General features: G+C 39.9%; 3 protein-coding genes across 7 annotated transcripts; all 3 read left to right on the forward strand.

Annotated features, from left to right (window-relative positions):
* The first annotated feature begins 424 nt into the window (after positions 1-424).
* On the forward strand, positions 425-18,815 carry LOC120439424 (gastrula zinc finger protein XlCGF52.1-like). Of its 3 annotated transcripts, none has more exons than XM_039610396.1 (4): positions 425-575; positions 12,398-12,580; positions 13,464-13,616; positions 17,519-18,815. In XM_039610396.1, exons 2-4 carry the CDS (start codon positions 12,409-12,411, stop codon positions 18,520-18,522), a joined length of 1,329 nt encoding a protein of 442 aa, XP_039466330.1. In that variant the 5' UTR covers positions 425-575; positions 12,398-12,408; the 3' UTR covers positions 18,523-18,815. The 3 variants fall into 3 exon arrangements, with proteins under 3 accessions (XP_039466330.1, XP_039466331.1, XP_039466329.1); XM_039610397.1 differs by lacking the exon at positions 425-575 and having other exon boundaries at positions 12,221-12,580; positions 17,519-17,900; positions 18,153-18,815; XM_039610395.1 differs by lacking the exon at positions 425-575 and having other exon boundaries at positions 12,221-12,580.
* On the forward strand, positions 549-7,315 carry LOC120439431 (zinc finger and SCAN domain-containing protein 31-like). Of its 3 annotated transcripts, XM_039610411.1 has the most exons (3): positions 549-758; positions 5,921-6,388; positions 7,124-7,315. In XM_039610411.1, exons 1-3 carry the CDS (start codon positions 587-589, stop codon positions 7,186-7,188), a joined length of 705 nt encoding a protein of 234 aa, XP_039466345.1. In that variant the 5' UTR covers positions 549-586; the 3' UTR covers positions 7,189-7,315. The 3 variants fall into 3 exon arrangements, with proteins under 3 accessions (XP_039466345.1, XP_039466343.1, XP_039466344.1); XM_039610409.1 differs by having other exon boundaries at positions 5,921-7,315; XM_039610410.1 differs by having other exon boundaries at positions 5,930-7,315.
* On the forward strand, positions 10,697-11,386 carry LOC120433853 (tripartite motif-containing protein 16-like protein). The gene has a single exon (XM_039600808.1). It carries the CDS (start codon positions 10,697-10,699, stop codon positions 11,384-11,386), a length of 690 nt encoding a protein of 229 aa, XP_039456742.1.
* Positions 18,816-20,863: the final 2,048 nt, after the last annotated feature.

Raw genomic sequence — 20,863 nt, forward strand, 5'->3', positions numbered from 1 at the left:
CCAATCTAAGCCATGGATTAAAACAAACATAATTATGTAAATGAATAGTGTTCAAGTAAAAAATAACACTGTTATCTGTTATCACATATGCTTTGATAAATGAATCACGATAGAGTTGCTTTATCGAAATTTTTTTGTTATCATACAAAGAATTTGTGGACAAATTCAAAATATTCATACAACTAAAAGTAACTACTGTTTTTAATGCTGCACCAAAAAGTGTCCTCATACTGTTACCAAAGTCAGCAGGAGAATGCATGGAGGACCTGTGATCCATACTGTATTAATAACAAGTTTAAGGAACTGTTTTTCAGCATGTTGCACATTTGTACGAACCTGTTTGTGCTGTTTTCTGAGATATGAATAAAGTTTTGGAGGAAAAAAAAATTCCTCACGTGACTGCAGTAAACCACTGCAGAGCAGGGGAGGAGCAAAGAGCGGGGTGCACAGACATGGCTGCTGTTTGATGAGCGGATCGAAACTAGAAGAGAGACACAAACCGTCACGTCAGTGTGGATCTGATACCAACGTCTGTATCGCTTCATCGATGCTTGTATCGATCCGTCCAGCCTGAGTTGAAGCAGCAATGAGTTCAGTTCAGTATCTGAGAGAGTTCATCAAGGAGAGACTAACTGCTGTTTGTGAAGAAATCTTCTCAGAGGTTCAAAAAACCATCGTCCAGTATGAGGAGGAGATCAACCGTCAGCACAGACTGCTGGATATCAGCCGGAAACCCGACAGAAACTCACACATCACAGGTATGGACATGTTTTTAACTCTGTGCTGTTCAAGCTCAGATTCTTCAGTGTGACTGAATTTACTAGAAGATGGCTGAACTGTGTTTAAAAAGACCCGTGTTCAGACGTAAACACTACGACATAAATAGTCAGTAAGATTAAAAAAATTATAATGCTAATAATCAAATAACAGGATTTCAGTTGTTGGCCTATATAGCCACCAGCTGAGCCTGTAAACTAGTGAGCTAGAACTAAGAAACTATTCGCTATTATTTATTTATACTTACTCAATAAATTCAAACAGACCTGAGTTTACTTCAAAGGCTGAGCAGATATAGGACAATTCAGTGTTTCCACACACATGAAGAGATGTTTGTGGAAACACTGCAGGGCAGACTGAGTGAAAGTTACATTAACATGTGACCAAAGGCCATGGTGTTACTGTAGGAACAGACTAACCTGCCTGTCAGGTCAAATGTGCAGGTTAGTTTGTAGTAAAAGACTAACTATGATTAATCATTTCCCTAACGATCACTGCACCCACAGTCAATTTTAGATGGTCAGTGCACTGGTTTACATGCTGACACACCTGAGTGACAAACGTCTGTCAATTAAATCATCACGTTATGCATGATGAAAATGGAAATAATACCATTCTGCTTCCCTGAGAATCTTTTTTACTCTGTTTACATTCTCAGGCTGATTGTATGCACATCACCACTTTAACATCCTGTTAACTGCATCTGTCTGTTGATTTTGTTAAATAAGTTGTGTTATTGTTGGGATCCATGTGAGCAGCTGGTGAACTGATGAAAGCACATTTTCTTATTTTATGCAATTTTATGTACCTGCCTGTCAAGCTGACTGACCAACACAGTATAACTTATAGAAGGGTCAGAGGCATATTAAGGAAACCATTACATGGGAATTACATTACAGAGGTACACAATTACAAGTCTGATCACCAGGGTTCATTACATATATTTACCTTTGATCAAGACATTGTTTTTGTAACATTGCATGTAGATTATATTAACACAGACAAATATTTTGTATGAACGGCTGTTTGCAACTTGTTGTATTGGCGAATTCGGTGAAACCAGTGAAAGGCATTGCAGCTCCATTTAAAGACACTTAACAGCACCAAGTGCTCTAAACTTACTACGACAGGTATGCTGCATGGTGAAATAAATATAATTTACTTACTGCCTACTGGGAAAAAATTGTTCCATTGTGGTGCGTTTATAAACTTTTGGCCAACGTGGTTGCTGCTAAGTGTCAATCATTCCCACCTCTTGAACTACAACCATTTTCTTCTGCTTATCCAGGGCCGGGTTGCAGGACAGCAGCTAAAGCAAGGAAGTCCGTACCTCCCTCTTCCCTCTCTACCCCCTCCATCATATCAGGGATAACACCGTAGCTGAGAGATATAATCTCTTCAGCATGTCTTGAATCTGGGCGTCTTTTCTAGTGACATGGTCGAAAAACCTTTTCTGGGAGCCCAGGAGTCACCTAAGAGGCACCCTTTTCAGGTGCCTGAACTTCCTCAACTGGCATCTTTCAATGTGGGGCATTATCGACTCTACTATCAGCTCCTCACCTTATCTCTAACGAAAAGCCCAGTCATCATTTGGAGAAAGCTTGATTACATTACTTGCATAAGCGATCACATTCTTTAAGTCTCCATCCAGAGCTTATGACCATAATTGAGGGTAGGGGTCTAGATTGACCAATAAGGCGAGTGCTTTTGGTATCTTTCAGCTTCATTCACTAGCTCAGGCTCCTTCACCACTTGATAGCTGAGGATTGCCAGGGCCTCCATCTTGACCACCGCCTGACACACATTGGCTCTAACCCCTAGGCCAAAGGTGTCGAACTCCAGGCCTCGAGGGCCGCTGTCCTGCTTGTTTTCCAAGTAACCTGCCCTTGTAGCTTCTTATTGGCAAAGCACACCTGATCCAGGTAATCGGCAGCAGGTAGGGCCGGGATATCTCAAAAACAAGCAGGATGCTGGCCCTCCAGGACTGGAGTTTGACACCCCTGCCCTAGGAGATGGGACGCCTTCTTTGGGCTCGGGCTACCGTCTTCGGGCTCTAACTAGCTAGGGTCTATGGCAGGGGTGGCAAACTCCAGGCCTCGAGAGCCGATGTCCTGCAGGTTTTAAATAACACCCTGGGTCAACACACCTGAATCAAATGATTAGTTCATTACCGGGCTTCTGGAGAATTTCAAGAAATGTTGGGGAGGTAGTTTAGCCATTTAAATCAGCTGTGATGGATCAAGGACGCATCTAAAACCTGCAGGACACCGGCCTTCGAGGCCTGGAATTTGCCACCCCTTTATCACGATATATATTTGAAAATTTGCGATAACGATATAACTGACAATATAATTGACGCGAGACAAAATACAAAATACAACTCCACAACTTCACTAGCGCAAAAAAAATCATCAATTTATTTTCACTTAAACAAGCAGCTGTTTTTTTTGTGTGTGCATTAAAGCTCACTGCACACTGGATTATAAGGTGCACCGTCGATTTTTGAGAAAATTTAAGGCTTTCACAAGCACCTTATAGTCCCACAAATATGGTAATAACAACAGCCTGCTTGCATGTTCTACAAAAAAATGGTGCTTTGGTGGCTATCTGACGGACAAAGACCAAACCAGTTCCACACCACTGAAGTTGCAGCATTTTTACAAACCAATTGTGGTTCATCCGTTTCACTCAACGATCCACTTTCACTCTTCTCATCCTCCCTTGCCGCCATGCTTTTCTGGCCATGTGCCTATGAAGACAAAGGCACTGCACGTGCACGTTTTACCCATATTCTATCGTGATATTTTATTTTCTTATCGTTGCATAACATTGTACCGGTATTACCGTGAACGGTATAATATGGCCCAGCCCTACTCCCTACCCAGGTCTGGTTCCAGGGAGCATGTTTCTGTTATTGATTGTGTATACAAATGTTTTTGTTCACACTATATTTTAATATATTTAAATAATGTAAACACTTAGAAATAAATCGACAATAAAAAACTCATAGGGTGATAGTTTTTACCTCCCCAGTCAACTCAAACACTCTGCCTGCCATTTACCTAGTTTATTGAGTTTAGGCTATCAGATCACTGTTTACCTCATAATGCTGATTGTGGACATTCTCAACTATTTACTTTGGAGGAGATTATAAAACTTTGTAAAAGGAGTAAATGAGTCAGGGAACACTTGGACACTTGGTGATTGAACTCTCATGTGATGTGAGAATGTAATCAAACTGTTTATGTTTAGGGAAAGTTGCATGTTTAAATTGAAAATTCATAATTGCAACAATATCATAAATAAATAAGCATGTTCATGCACCTTTGTGTTTGTTAGACCCTTGACTAAAGTTCAGGCGATGAGGTTTGAGGTGTAGATGAGAGACAAAAGAGACCAGTGGTGGAGGAGGCATATGAAGAACAGAAGGAGAAAGAAATGATGGGAGATACATTGGGGGGTGTCCAAATTCATGGGCTGCATCCTTCTGAACCCGCATTTGTAGACCGATTACGTCACAGCGACGTGACAAAGGCTGTCCAAATTCGTAGACTCCTCCGAATGCAGCCGACAAATGCGTCCTCCTTTTCCCTGAATTTGAAGGATGGGTCGGGTGTGTCCTTTGTGGCCCACCATATCCCAGAGTTCATTGCGCCGCCCAGCCAATTCCAGTTTTCAACAATGGCAGCCACTACTAAGTTTTAATATTACTCTTATTGCTCTTTTTGGGTCACAAATAAACTTTTAACATATTTTCAGGCGTGATTGTAGCTGTGTAAACTTCAAATATCTGCTCGGTTTATCAAGATATCACATATTTGCAAAAGTGCTCCGACGTTTTCGGAGACGTCTGTTACCCACCAGCTCGATAGCTAGCCGGGAGCTCGAGGGTCAATAGAGCCGGCAAGAACAGCAAATTCACAGCACATCCTTTTCAGATCATCGCAGTATTTCGCTACCCAGGTTAAACATGATATATATGTCATGTAGATAACCTAAAAATGTTATTGTTTGGCTTTTTTTCAGTTTTATTTGTTCATGAGTAAATTGGTTTGGCTGAGATTAAAGTTATTAGGTTAGATTAGATAAAATAAAACTTCCCTCGGGTGGGTTCCTCCTTGGTTTTCAGACAGCTGAATAAAAGTCTAAGCTGTATTTAGGCATTTAAAATGTTCATCAGATTTGCCCTTTCTTAGAGAACTCTCAGGAGTCAGGAACATCTCCATAACTTTCCTCCTTAACTGCTTTGATCCTTTGCTCATACTGAGGCTACTGGCTTGTGACTGGCTCTGGCTATTTTAGCTTCAGCCACTTTCAGCAACCTTGTTAACAGGTTCATGTTTAAGTTTCTGATAAGGGTTGTTAGAAACATTTTCATGGCAGTCAACCTGCAGTTTACTTTGGTGACGTTTGTGTTTTTGTTCACAGTGAGGAGCTTTGACATTAACAAAACGTGGTAGCTGTAAATTTTACCAATCGAGACATCACTGTTTCAGTTTGCAATCGTAGGTAGATTTGTTCTTTTCCACAAAGGCTTTTTTGTTCAAACATGCTTGATATCATGTAGCACATAACATCGTTTCACAGTGTCGTAGCCTTTAGCAAGTCTACTTATATGGTCACAACATTATACTCATAATCAAAATCCCTGAATGGGATTTTCACTTTGAGCTTCACTGTTGAGCTCTGTTGTGACGGTGGTTATTAACTTTCCCTGTTCAGACAGTCTTTGTGCTTCATGACCACAAAACCCAACATAAATGCTGCAAATATGACAAGAGCAGTGTAAGCGGAACCCTATTAAGCTTGTATATTCACAAATTTATATATTAATATATATAAGCTTGGTGCTCTTTTTATTTCTGATGTGACATTTACACATTTGAGCCCTGAAACTTTAAATTTTAATTTTAAGCATTGAAAATATTTATGTATTTTCTGCCTCATCAGTACCTGTAAATCTCCCCCCAGCATCTGAGGGTGCCACCGGGGTGCCTCGTGTGATGAAAACATTGTACATTCATATATTTCTTGAGCATGACTGGGACCTAACTGTGGCACCAGTTATGCTGAGCTTTTGTAGTTTTTGTATGATTACATGAGTCACCTTGTTTGTTTGTTTTTTTTCTGTTTGTTTTTTTAGTTCCTGAAGACCTCCCACAACAACACGACTGTGTGGAAAATGAGAGTCTGGATGAGCAGCAGGTCTGTAACCAGGAGAGGAACTCCAGTTTAATCTTTTTCCAGATTAAAGAGGAACAGGAGGACCCAGAGCCTCCACAGATTAAAGAGGAACAGGAGGAACTGTGCAGCAGTCAGGAGGGAGAGCAGCTTGGACTGAAGCAGGAGGCTGATACCTTCATGGTGACTCTAACTTATGAGGAAAGTGACCACAGTGAACCAGAACCAAACAGTGAGCAGTACCTTCCCATCAGCTCTCCTGAAGCAGAGCTGAAGAAGAGAACAGATCACGGTAAAAGTCTAGACGACACTCTTGTGTCAGACAGTCAGACTAAGACTCATACAAGGAAAAATTCTGTACAATGCAACACCTGTGGAAAAATGTTTCCCTATAGATCCCATCTGGTTACACATCTGAGAGTTCACACAGGTGAGAAGCTGTATTCTTGTACCGTTTGTGGGAAAAGATTTGGTCAGAAATCCGATTTGGAACGTCATGTAAGAATTCACACGGGGGAGAAACCGTATTCTTGTGCTATTTGTGGTAAAAAATTCAGAGAGAAGTCAGGTATGGAGCGACATGTGAGAATTCATACAGGTGAGAAACCGCATTGTTGTAGCATCTGTGGGAAAAGATTCATCCAGATGATACAATTAAAGAAACACATGAAAATTCATACTGGTTAAGGTTTCATGCTTAGAAAATGTGGGACAGCTGTGAGTCATAGCAGCGTGTTGGTGGTAGAGCTCACACTGACCAGAAGTCAAATTACTGCAACACCTGAGTGAAAAGCCATTCTCAAAGTGAAGAGTGAAGCTCACTTAAAAAAAACAACAACCCAGAAACATTGTAATTCTTTATTCTAATCAAAACACAAGAGTGATTTATTTGTTGAAACTTTTATTCATAAAACAGAAGCAACAAAGGTTGTTGGTTATAAATTGATAATGCTGCCCATTCATACTTAGCATTAAGGCTAAAGTGTGACCCACCTGCCACTGGGACACAAACGTCAGTAAAAGAGCAGTAAGTTCTGAGTAAACTTATCAAGTCCTATGTTGGTTGTAATTCACTTTTTATTTAAATAAATGTATTTTCTATAAAAATGTACCTTAACCTGCTCCTAAGTAATGTAAAGCTGAATTTCTGTTCTTATTACTGCAGCCCACATGCAGTACCATCATGGCCCACCAGGAAGCACTGGCCTGCACTTTGCTGCCTTATTCTAATAATTATTTCAGGGAAGACCTGACATTCTTACATTTCATGAAGGTTCTAGTACAGTATGCTCCTGTTCTTTTATTTTATTGTTTATTGGAGTTAATTATCCTTTCTCAAAGTTTAAATAAATATTTCACCAAAACTTCTTTTGAGTATTGTTTTTTCTGCGGTATCTCTAGAAACTGCTTTCCCTGCTCTGGATTTCAGATAAATATGGCCCGGTGTGTATTATAGTTTCTGTTTGCCTTTCCATGCTTTAACGAGATGCACGAGTTGTTCATGTGGTATAGCTGCAGTAACAACTTTGAATTTTTTTCTGAGCGTTCTCATTGCTTTTTGCTCATCAAATCAGTCATTGTTCGTATTTTATTAGATTTGATCTGATTATGTGGTACAGAAAAATACTCAAATTCAGATTCCTGGTGCAAAACTTGATATATTTTTTAAAAAAGAAGTATGAAATCAAACTCCAGAATCCAAAGGTCTTGAAGAATATGAAAAGGAAATAGCATGACACAGAGTCAAAGACTCAACAACCAGATTTTAGGAGTACAGAGTTAATTCACCCCCAGGGGGAAATTCACAAATTCCAGCAGCCTGGATGAATTTGAGGACGTTTTGTTCCTTTGACGCACCTTTTTCAGACTGAAGACATGCTATTTTATTTTATCTGTTTTTATTTTTCAGTTTCAGAAGAAATACAATGAATAAAACAAAGTTTAATATTGATTAGTCTGAGCTGGATTATTATTATTATCATATCACAGCATTCATTTAAGCAGATTTCTAAAAAAGCCAGCAAGAAAAAACAGAGTGAGACTTTGTGCCCATGTAGAGCTGCATGACTGTGCTTAAAGGGCCACTAAGTATACATCAAGACTAATAATAAGCACTTAATTGCATTCTGTGTATTACAAGTTGTTTATTGAAAAAAAAAAAAACTTTAATGTTCTGATTGAGTTAGCTTATTTTTGTAGAAAATCAGGGGTTTCCTTCATTTCCTGAGTCATCATTGCCTTATATCTTCATCCTTTTTCAGTGAGTGAAGTAAGGGACTCTTCCAGCGCAGTGTTTAGAGTGCTTCATTTGGTGAAAGCTCATAATGCACATTTCAAATAACTAATAAATAAATAATTCAGATCTAAGGATATTGATGGAATAAAAGGCACAGTGTTATGCGCTCACTGTTTTGCTAAAGCCTCAATACAAACATATTACACTCCAATGTAATGAACACAGTTACACAAAGACTGTCTGCAAATATTAACTAAACCGTTCTATGTACTACAGCATGCACATAATGGTAAACTTGGTACAGAATTAGTTTAACTCAGCGGTCCCAGACCAGTTTATGTCCGACAATATTTTCACGGACCAGCTTTTAAGGTGTCACGGATCAATACAACAAAGTAAAACCAGTACCAGTACCAAAAAAATGAAGATTTATTCATAACACATGGGAAAAGACCCAGGGAAGCAGAGTTAATGATAAACACGTTAAAATAAAATAACTATAAAAACCCTGAAAACCATAAATTTCACACCCGAGCCTCACATCTCACGGCCCACCTGTCCGTGGCCCGTGGGTTTGGGACCGCTGATTTAACTGACCTCTCAAACAATGTACCATTGGATCCTGTAAACCAGCGAACTACGTTATGCTGATCAGCTAACTAGCAGTTTTTACTTTAGCAACCTAAGGCTAACATTTGCAGCATTTGTACCCATCAATCAGAAAGGTCTGAGGCTAAAACTGGAGCGAATATTACTCTGCCAGAGGTCCTCAAAAATCTAAAATAAAGATTATTATAAAGCACAAATTATTATTAGAGAACCTGTTTAGGAGTCCCAAAGTATTTAGTTACAGCTGTGTAAACAGTGAAGGAAATAGATAGCTAATAAATACTGGTCCTTGTCAGGCCACCTGAGTCCAAAAACTGGTGATAACATAGCCAGAAATAAAATTTATATTTACTAAAATGTAAAGCTTAAGTCACGTAAATCATTAGTATTTCAAAACGAGTCTGTTAAATATTCCTGATTTATCTGGATGCAGCAGACACAAGATACTCCAATGTTAGTCGTCTGTATATAAAATGATACTGAGCTAAATCATTTCAGACACATTATTCAAAAGTATAAGTATTAATATTTACCACAGAAAGGCAAAGAAAGCTTCTCCAGATGAAACCCAAGCCAAATGAAGCCTGTCAGCGTAATGGTCACTTTTTCACCAGTGCAAGTGCAATGCAGTACTTGAGAAATGCGTACAGAAGAAAAGATAACTACTATGAAAAATAATTTTACTTTTCCACAGATTTTTTCTTCTTTTACAGTGTTGGCTTATTAATTCTGAATGAAACATAAAACTTGGTGATCTGTTTTCCTGTTTTTCTTCACAGGAAATCAGACTGATAGTCACTCCGTTCTCTCCAGCACAGTGTATTTCATCAATATAACCATTCTGACCTTTAACCCTTTCCATTTTTAAATATTATGTGTGAAGCGTAAAACCATCATGTTTATTATTGGTGATCTACCAATGAAAGCACCGTAAAGTCCCCTTCAGTTTGAACTCTCAGTAAACTTGATCCAACACTGGAAAATCACATAGATCAGCACTAGATGACAATTTATTGTTGTTCTCATTTCATGCGTCACGTCTTTGAGAAGGATTGCATTTTATCTCACAACATATAGACGGTTCTGAGCACGAGTGATCAATATACAATGTCTGTTTGTTTTATTTATGGGACTTCATTAAAGCTTTTTATTCCCACATTTTTCACTCTGAACATAATGGAAGATGGACTGTGCTCTGTTAATGGGAGATGTTTTTGCAAGGCAGTGAGATAATCGAGTCTTATAGCTCAGAGTAATGGTGGTAATCAGAGGGCACGAAAGTCCCTGTTTTTCTGATGAGATCATGAGGGGGATTTGACATAAAGAGTGGGTGAGTGAACCACTCTATAAAACTGAGAGAGCCCTTGATGTAAGGAAGTTGGCTTTCGGTTGTGCTCTAGTCTGTGTCTCTACAGCTTGATCTCCTGCTGAACTTTTTGTCTATTTTGTCTTTTTTAGTTTTCTTGGTGTATTGAAAGTTTCTTTCAGTGAACTATCCTGCATTTTAATGTCCCATCTCCTGTGGAGTTTTTTTTTCTTTGTATACTTAAAAAAAATGCTTGTAACATCTGGCTTGGTTTTTTTTTTTTAATTCAACAGCTGACCACTGACAACAAATTTTCTGGTTCCTTTGCTCTGACATATTTACCAGCTGAAGGACTGGTGTAATCTCAAAACTTCGAACAACAGAGAGGAAAACTCAGAATCTGAAGCTGAAACACACTTTGATTTTCTGTGGAGAAAGAGAAACCAACATATTTACTGCTGCCAAGAGGACAAAAAAGAACATCTCACTATGGATCTCTGAATTCCAGGAGAAGTCGGGCTCTCGTCATGATGAGGTGATGAATTTGATTTTTTACTGATCAACAGAGTATCTGTTAGGTCTGCATAATGGATGAACATAAATGCCATGAAACAGTCCAAGCTGCACCAGAAAGGAAGAATGATGTTTTACACTCAGCATCAGAGCCAAAGACCAGAGCTGGATTCTTAAAATATTCCCATAAAATCACACTGGATCCAAACACAGCGCACAAAGAGCTGTTACTATCTGAAGGGAACCGAAAAGCAACATTAAAAGAAGGTGGACAGTTTTACTCTTGTCATCCAGAGAGATTCACTGAATATGAACAAGTGCTGAGCAAAGAGAGTCTGACTGGACGTTGTTACTGGGAGGTGGAGTGCAGAGGAGGAGTAGTTTATGTAGCGGTCGCATACAAGAATTTCAGCAGAAGGGGAGGCTTATATCACTGTGGATTTGGACTAAATGAGAAATCTTGGGCATTACGTTGTGACACAGACAGTTATATATTTTACTACAACAAAGTACAAACTGTCCTCTCAGGTCCTCGGTCCTCCAGAGTAGGAGTGTACCTGGATCACAGAGCAGGTATTCTGTCTTTCTACAGCGTCTCTGAAACCATGACTCTCCTCCACAGAGTCCAGACCACATTCACTCAGCCGCTCTATGCTGGACTTGGTCTTGTGTGTTATGGAGTCACTGCTGAGTTCATTCAAGTTGAGACTGAAACACCGGGTGGACCGAGCTTTTGCTGTTGCGGGCCCAAAATTAAGGAATAATTTACCCCTCCATATTAGGCTGGCCCCAACACTTGAGATTGTTAAATCACTTAAAAAAACATACCTTTTTTCCAAGGCATTTTATTAGTAGTACCAGGGCTTCTAGTTAGTTTTATTTATTTTTTGGTCACTTTTAATCTTCATTTGATTAATGTCATTTTGTTAATTTTATTTATTGTATATTTTATTTTATTCATTTTTACTATTTTTTATTTATTTATTTTATTGTTATTGTATTTTCTTTTTCTGTGTAATGATTGGTTTTCTAACTTTTATCACTGTTTTTCACTGGAAAGTTCTTTAGTCAACAATGTTGTTTTAAAAGTGCTCTATAAATAAAGTTGGATTGAAGTAAAACAAATAGGTTTATGTTGAGCCCTGATTTTTAGGGTGTGCCTCAGGGAAATGCAGCCCTCCTAAAACAAAAGAGTGCACAAAGGTATTAGTATGTGCAAACTCATTCAGGGTCGGAGTGTGTGTGTGTGTGTGTGTGTGTGTGTGGGGGGGTCTATCTTGCTTACATCGCAAAAACGAAGTTCAAAAGACTGAAAACAAACACGCAATAAAGTCACAAATTTAAGAAATGCCAGAGGATTTTTTTTTCTCAACGTGGCCCTAAATCTCCTTTGTAGAGAGATCCACACACTAAACGCGCAAAGTGTTTACTGAATCAGTCACGTGGTACGGCCAAACGTCAACACGAAGGTCATAAAAACGAGCCCGACACACGTCTGTAATTTTTTTCCCTGCACTCCAGTAGGCGGCAGTAATGCACCTGTAAGCTGGTTTGCCAACTGCCATCAAGCTCCGAAGGAGAAAGAAGGAAGTGGAGGGGCGAAGTGTGGCTGTTCGAGTGCAGCGCTGTGTGCAGACATGGCTGCTTTTTAACGAAGCGGACTAAAGTCGGAAGAGAGACACAAACTAAAGTATAGATCCCGTCACGTCAGTGTGGATCTGATACCAACGTCGGTATCGCTTCATCGATGCTTGTATCGATCCGTCCAGCCTGAGTTGAAGCAGCAATGAGTTCAGTTCAGTATCTGAGAGAGTTCATCAAGGAGAGACTAACTGCTGTTTGTGAAGAAATCTTCTCAGAGGTTCAAAAAACCATCGTCCAGTATGAGGAGGAGATCAACCGTCAGCACAGACTGCTGGATATCAGCCGGAAACCCGACAGAAACTCACACATCATAGGTATGGACATGTTTTAACTCTGTGCTGTTCAAGCTCAGATTCTTCAGTGTTTGGTTGATTGGTGATAAATCTGAAAGTTTATCAGCTTCTCCAGGATTTCTCTAAGCTGATGTTAGCTGAGAGCAGGAAGCTGTTACTTTGGTGATGAATTCAGAGGAGCAAACGGTGATAGTTCAGGAAGAGCACACACACTCTTAATGAGACAGTGTGGTACACCAACTGTTTATTCCATTTATTCTCTATGAGAGCTGAGTGAACGCTCACATAAAAGGGACTGTTTGATTGGTTAGCGTCTAAACCCTGGTTCAGGGGTTGGGAAGCTCATCTTGTAACCGGAAGGTTGCAAGATCCGCTGCTCTGTCTGTCCTGGTCGTTGTGTCCTTGGGCAAGACACTTCACCTACCGCCTACTGGTGTTGGCCAGAGGGGCCGATGGCGCGATATGGCAGCCTCGCTTCTGTCAGTCTGCCCCAGGGCAGCTGTGGCTACAACTGTAGCCTCCACCAGTGTGTGAATGTGAGTGAATGAATAGTGGAATTGTAAAGCGCTTTGAGGGTCTCGAAAAGCACTATATAAATGCAATCCATTATTATTGTTATTATTATTATTATTATTATTATTATTATTATTATTGTTAATGATCACTATTTATTTAGACTTTGATACACGATTTTCTATTCAGTTTAATTTAGTTTTAGTTAAATAGCACAAAATTACAAAAGCAGTTGCCTCGAGGTAAAGAAACCTGCTGCAGAACCAGTCTCAGGGAAGGGCGGCCATCTGCTTTGGGCTGTCGGGGGAGACTATTGTAAAATAGTTTTTTAAGTGTGTGTTTTCGTCATGACATTAGTGATTATTGTTCTTGTGTTTCTTTGTTCCTCAAGACCCCCTACAACAACACAACTGTAAGGAAGAGGAGGACCCAGAGCCTCCAGAGATTAACAAGGAACAGGAGGAACTCTGCAGCAGTCAGGAGGGAGAGCAGCTTGGATTGATGGAGACCATCTGTAAACCTGATATAAAGTTACACAGAATAGGTATGTAAAACTGTGATGGTCGAAATAAAAAATGAATTAGGCTTGCAGCTATTGATTATTCTATCAAATAATGGATTAATTGGATAAGAAGTACTTTTATCTCATTAATGTACAATAATAAATATTATAAAGAGAAAAAACACTTTCAGATTGAACTGCTCATTGTTTTCCATTTATGTTTAACAGTGAACATTGTCTTTTTGTGCCATGTAAAAATGTAATTTTTTAAAGAAATCTTCTTCTTAAATCCAAAAATAAATCCATAGTTTCAAGTACAGTAATGTTAAATACAATAAGATATGCATGCAACCTCACATAAGGCATGAAAAATGAACCTTTTCTCTGTTGGAAGGTTTTATCTCCTGAATGTGGAAGATTTTTTTTTTTTTTCAGATTGAAGTTTTTTTCATGTTTAAGAATAGAATAGAATAGAATAGAATAGAATAGCTTTTTATTGTCACTGTTACAAGAACAGTGAAAGGCAGTTTGGCATCTCTCCATGTGTGTGAAGCACACAATAGCGTAAGTATTTACACAATCACAGACAAATTTACATTTACACAAGAAAGATATGTACAAATTATACATACACCTGCAAACATACATGCACATACATACATATATGTATATATGCATATTTGCATCCGTACATACATACACACACACATTTCCACATACACGCTGTTAAAATCTCCCAATTCTTTTCATCTTTGGGCTGAAGGAAGGACAATACTCGGTGTATAAATGCTTAATCAACAATATTTTATTTCCATACAGTTCAACACTTAAGAGCATAAGAACCATCATGATGGGGAGACCTGCCTGCAGAGGGTCACAGCAAGTCTCAAAATGGTGACGGGTTACTCAGCTTCTTATAGCCTCTAGTGGCCCCCACCTAGTCATAAAAGCCTAAACATTCACATTCTTTCTCTCTTACGGCGCCTAAGTTATGACCTCGGCTCCCTGTTTCTCTGCTCTCTGTAAGGTGGGGTATGGAATGTGGTCTGTCTCTTCTATTATCGGCACAAGGTCCTCTGCACCCAATGTTCTCTTCATGATTCAGCAGTATGAAATGTCAAGAAACAGTGTAACACATTCAACAGTGTCGAGTAATACAGGTCAATCCAATAGATCTAATGATTTTCACACTCTTTTAAGTCAGAAGTATAATGCAAACTAAAACTACATACTGATCACACACTCTATATTAAGGCGTATAATATGATCTACAGCAGTATCATAATTCAACTACTTTGATTACATATATAAGGTAACATATGATAACAGAATAATCTCACAACGCTTACATCTATATACATACACATACATGCCATCTAACTAGCAGGTGCGTTGAGAGGTGCAGTGTGATCAGTGATATTGCACATTGAGTGGGGGGGTGCTGTTGGAACTATACTAAATAAGGTTATAATAAATACAGTTTAAAGAGGTAGGGGTGTTGGTTCCATTGAAGTATAAACAGAAATACGATTTATAAATAAGGTGTAATGTCCATGAGTGTTGGCAGTGCAGTTATCCTCCAATCAGGGTGGAGGTAGGGCATGTTTGACAGCCTGTGGGTAAAAACTTCTGTTGAGTCTGTTTGTCTTCGACCTGATGGACCTGTAGCGCTTTACCAGAGGAAGGGGGAAAAAGTGAGTGTCCAGGGTGCGAGGGGTCTTTGATGATGATGCTGGCTTTCTGCTGAAGTCTGCCAGTATAAATGTCTCTGAGGGGGGTTAGTGAAGTGCCGATTGCCCGCTCTGCTGCCCTCACCACCCGCTGCAGTTTCCTCTTGTCCTCCGCAGTGCAGCAGTTGAACCAGAGTGTGCAGCAGTAGGTCAGAAGGCTCTCAATGGTGGAGTGGTAGAAGTTTACTAGCAGTCTTTGGGGTAACTGGGCCTGACGTAGTTTCCTGAGGAAGTACAGCCTTTGTTGTGCTTTCCCTACCCGGTGGGAGATGTTTGTGGACCAGGTAAGGTCGGCCGAGATGTGGACTCGGAGGAACTTAAAGCTTTCTACCCTTTCTGCCTCCTCCCCATCGATGTAGAGGGTAGAGTGCTCAGATCGCTTTGTTCTTCTGAAGTCGATTACCATCTCCTTGGTCTTGGCTGTGTTCAGATGCAGGTTGTTGTTGTCACACCATTGCTTCAGATGCTGAACCTCCTCTCTGTAGGCTGAATCATCGTTGTTGTCGATCAGTCCTATGACAGTGGTGTCATCAGCAAATTTTATAATGGTGTTACTGGTGTGGATTGGTGAACAGTCATGGGTGAAAAGTGAGTATAAGAGGGACTGAGGACACACCCTGTGGGACACCCACATTCAGAATGAGGGTGGAGGACGTGTGCTCTCCCATTCTTACGTTCTGGGGTCTGTTGCTCAGGAAGTCCAGTATCCAGCTGCACAGTGAGCTGCTGAGTCCTAAGTTGCTTATTTTATTAACCAGTTTGTGGGGTTGAACTGTACTGAAGGCAGAGCTGAAGTCAAAAAACAGCATTCTCACATAAGTGTTACTACTGTCCAGATGTGTGAAGGTTGTGTGAAGAGCTGTTATTATGGCGTCCTCTGTCGACCTGTTTGCCCTGTATGCAAACTGGTATGGATCGAGGTTTGCAGGGATGGCAGCTTTAATGTGGGACATGATGAGCTGTTCGAAACATTTGGCAATTATGGGTGTTAAAGCAACTGGACGATAGTCATTCAAGCAGCTCACTGTGTTCTTCTTGGGCACTGGAACGATGGTGGCTGACTTAAGGCAGGATGGTACTACAGACTGTAAGTGTACAAGCAAATGATTGAGTATGTATTGTAAGCCTTGCAGAGGGTGAAATGAAGAAGAGCAAGCTTATCAGCATTCTGAATTTTGTTCTGAGCTTTGATGCAAAATTATTTTCTGCCGAAAACGAGACGTTATGACATGGCCTTTTACCGACATGCATGCTCAGGCTGTAATCACCATTAAGATCTTTACTAGGAAAATTATCGAGTCCTTCATCAAACCACTTGATCTACAAACTCTGACATGCAGAAAAGCTTTGCACCTGCATCATCCACCACTGTTTCTTTTACACAGAGAAAAATCTGCAGAAGTTGTTTTAAAGTATGCAGATGAACTATTAACTTAATGTTTAATCATATTAATTTCAAGGCTTGCGTAACATTTTTCAGATTAAAGGTGAAATAACATAAAATATTATATTAATTAAATAAAATTTTCACAAGCCAATAAAAATGTACAAGGGCCAGTAAACTCTGAGCCACTGTCTTGAGAGTTGTTAGGTTGCACACTGAATTATTAATATTAAATAAAATCTACACCATCAAAACATCTTGTTTTCTTTTCAACAGCACAAAAACTGACCTCCGATTAAAATCAGAAAGTCTTCCAAGAGGACAAAATAAAGTTTTTCCGCAGCTCCTCCACTGCACACACTCCTCCTGTCAGTTTCGCCCGTCACTATATTTATGGAGAGAGTCATTAGTCACCAGCACACACACCTGTCCCCTCTGCCGCCCTGACTCAGCCTCAAGAGCTCACTGCACCACCCTTCCACTGCAGCAGGCCAGAGACCACACCCCTCCCATAGTAGCATACTGCATTATTTTAAAGAATGGTTATGAAATACCTTCAACATGCACACACATTTGCCCACAGAGCAAACGATTAATTTGCATGTATGTAATGCCTTTTATATGATGCTTAGAGATAGTCTGGACTCTCAAAGTGGAGCCAGTGAGAACCTAATTAGAAACAATAAGAGAACCACTAAAAATTCGCATCGTTAAGTGATATTGAGAACGGAATCGGAATCGCTAAATTCTCATCAAATCTGATCACTACTGAGGGGTCAGATCAGAAAATGTTTTCTCAACGGCTTGTTTTTCTGAATTTGTCTCTTCAGACCTCCAACAGCAGCATGTTGGTGAGGAAGAGGAGGGTCTGGATGAGCAGCAGGTCTGTAACCAGGAGAGGAACTCCAGTCTGGACCAGGAGGACCCAGAGCCTCCACAGATTAAAGAGGAACAGGAGGAACTCTGCAGCAGTCAGGAGGGAGAGCAGCTTGGACTGAAGCAGGAGACTGATTCTTCAGCAGACAACACTGCTGCTTCAGAGAGTCAAACTGAAACAAGGAAAAAGTCTCTACAGTGTGACACTTGTGGGAAAACGTTTCAGTATAAATGCTTACTGACTGCACATTTGACAGTTCACACAGGAGAGAAACCGTTTCCTTGTAGCAAATGTGGCAAAAAATTCAGTCAGCGGACACGCTTGAAAAGTCACATGAGAATTCACACTGGCGAGTATCCGTACTCGTGTAACAGCTGTGGGGAAAAGTTTTTTGACCTATCAACATTGAAAGCTCACGTGAGAATTCACACAGGTGAGAAGTCGTATCCTTGTAGCACCTGTAGAAAAGAATTCAGTCAAAAATCAGCTCTAAAATCTCACGTAAGAGTTCACACAGGTGAGAAGCGCCATTGTTGTAGCACCTGTGGGGAAAGTTTCATTTGGAATATGCAATTAATACGGCACAGGAGAATTCACACAGGTGAGAAGCCATATTTTTGTAGTACCTGTGAGAAGAGATTCATTCGGAAGATACAGTTAAAGAATCACATGAGAATTCACACTGGCGAGTATCCGTACTCGTGTAACAGCTGTGGGGAAAAGTTTATTGACCTATCAACATTGAAAGCTCACGTGAGAATTCACACAGCTGAGAAGTCGTATCCTTGTAGCACCTGTGGAAAAGAATTCAGGCAAAAATCAGCTCTAAAATCTCACGTAAGAGTTCACACAGGTGAGAAGCGCCATTTTTGTAGCACCTGTGGGGAAAGTTTCATTTGGAATATGCAATTAATACGGCACAGGAGAATTCATACTGATAAACAGTTTCATGCTTAGAGAATATGGGGACAGCTGTGAGTTATAGCAGTGTGCTGGTGGTAGAGCTGACACTGAGGAGGAGCCTTTTGCAGGAGTCTGCTCCTGTTGTGTAGACTTGTTCAGTTCTGTTGTTTATTTAAGTTTATGTGTTCGTAAAGGTCCAGGGATCGAGTTCTGTTATTGTTTACTGAAGCCTCGTCTTTTTCTTTTTTTAATCAAAGCAAGAGTAACCAAAGCTGAGTGTGTTCATTCAGGTTTTCATCTAGTTTTAGTTTTTATATATACCTGAATATATAATATTTATGTAAGATGTGTCATATGCAGTGTTGGGGAGTAACGGAATACATGTACCGCCGTTACGTATTTAGAATACAAGATATGAGTAACTGTATTCCGTTACAGTTACCGTTTAAAAAGGTGGTATTCAGAATACAGTTACTTTGTTGAAATAAATGGATTACACGGCGGTACTTCCCTGTTTCATATTGTCGCGGGTCAGGACTGTTTGGGTTTGTTTGACAGCTACGTAATGTTGTACCAGGCGGCAGCGTTATGGTTGCCATGGTTACACGGTGACGCGCTCTCTCTCTGCGTGTTTCCTGGGTGAGAGAGCGCTTTTTTGTTGTTGTTGTTGTGCTAAGCTAAAAGGCAGAATGCTACAGGCATGGCCCTAAAGAATGTAGCTTCATGGGCAGTGTAGTCCGTGCTGCAGGGAGAATGGACTACCATACACGTTATGTGTCTGTGAGCGAGGGAGGGAGAAAAAAGAAAAGTCCGAGCTGTCACGGAGCAAAAACGGGAGCTGGAAGCATGTAAATATAATAATAACCACTGCAGCCAAGAAGAGTGCCTGACGAGCCCATTTGTAAGTAAGCTATTAAGACTCAACTGTACACTGTGTTCGTGTTTTCCTCCGGAAACAATAAGTTCCGTTGGAGCAGTCTTTCAACGCCTCTCTCTGTCTCTGGCAAGCAAAGTTGACCCAGACAACAAAGTAAAGCTAGTTTTCGGCTACCAGCCCGACACGGAACCCGCCGTATTAGCCACAGGTCCCTTTACTACGGTTCGGAGCCGCGGACCTTCAGTATCAGTAATAAATCACAGCAATAGTACATTCACGTAGTTGTAAACAGCACGATAATATATTAAGTAATCCAAAGTATTCAGAATACGTTACTCTCATTGAGTAACGTAACGGAATACGTTACAGAATACATTTTGGGGCATGTATTCAGTATTCTGTAATGGAATACATTTTAAAAGTAACCTTCCCAACACTGCATATGTCAGACTGTCTCACAGTCCACAGTGTAAGGATTTTCAGGGATGGTACTTGGACTTTGCTGTTGTTGTTTTCTTAATATAAAAAAATCCATCTGTGTCTGCTAAATGCAGAATAAACTAAACTAAATAAAGATTACATTCAAACTTCTTTTGACAGAGTTTCACTTTCAGGAGGAAAATGTTTTAATAAGTCACTTATTGTGAATTACAAAGTCTGTGGCACACAATTTGCAGCAATTTGTAAGAAATCCAACAGCAAATATATTGTCTTCTGTCTGTTGTGGTAGCTGCTACTCGGAGTGTTTATTTGGTGGAGGGTGACATGTTATCAGAACGAGTGCATAATCAGCTCAAACCTGTCTATCTAGAACACTTCCCTCAGTCCTCACCCTGAGTCGAGCTGACTATTTTTTTCTTTTCTCAGCAGACTGCTGCTTATTACTATATTAATAAAGTTTAGCCTATTTGAAGCCTGGAAAGATGGGCAGCAAAAATACAGCCTGTGTAAGTTAACAGACTTCTTAGAAGCTCTGTCATTAAGACACGGGAGGATCTGATGGATTACAGTTGTTGTTCCATTAAAATCATGCTTAAAGGGCAGTTTTACTTTTTACTTTCTCTGTTTCAACATCAGTAATGTTTAATGGTAAAGGTTATTGACATATCATCTTCATATCAATTCTAACATGACTTTATGTCAGTTTGTGGGCCAGTGGTACAATGGACAATCATCTGACTATGGATTAAAAAATTCCAGGTTCGACTTCTGGCTGCTTTAGTCTCTTTGTGGCCTCCCTATGAGGGTGTGAACACACTTTATGGATATGTAGATACTGGGTAAGGGAGAAATGCTGGTAGTATTAATCGTTTGGATTAAAATGAAAGTTAGAACAGCAGCTCTAATGTCTTGTGTGGATCTAACTGTATACTGCAAATATCACAGTGTACTCATGTCAGTGCACTCATAGAATAAAAACATAAGAGCTTCATTTCTTTGAATAATAATTTTGTGTATGTTGTTTCTCTTCTACTTCATGGTCTCTAACAGAGAAATCAATAGTTCTTTATCGATCAC

Source organism: Oreochromis aureus, linkage group 3, assembly GCF_013358895.1.
Source record: "Oreochromis aureus strain Israel breed Guangdong linkage group 3, ZZ_aureus, whole genome shotgun sequence".
Classification (NCBI taxonomy): Eukaryota; Metazoa; Chordata; class Actinopteri; order Cichliformes; family Cichlidae; genus Oreochromis; species Oreochromis aureus.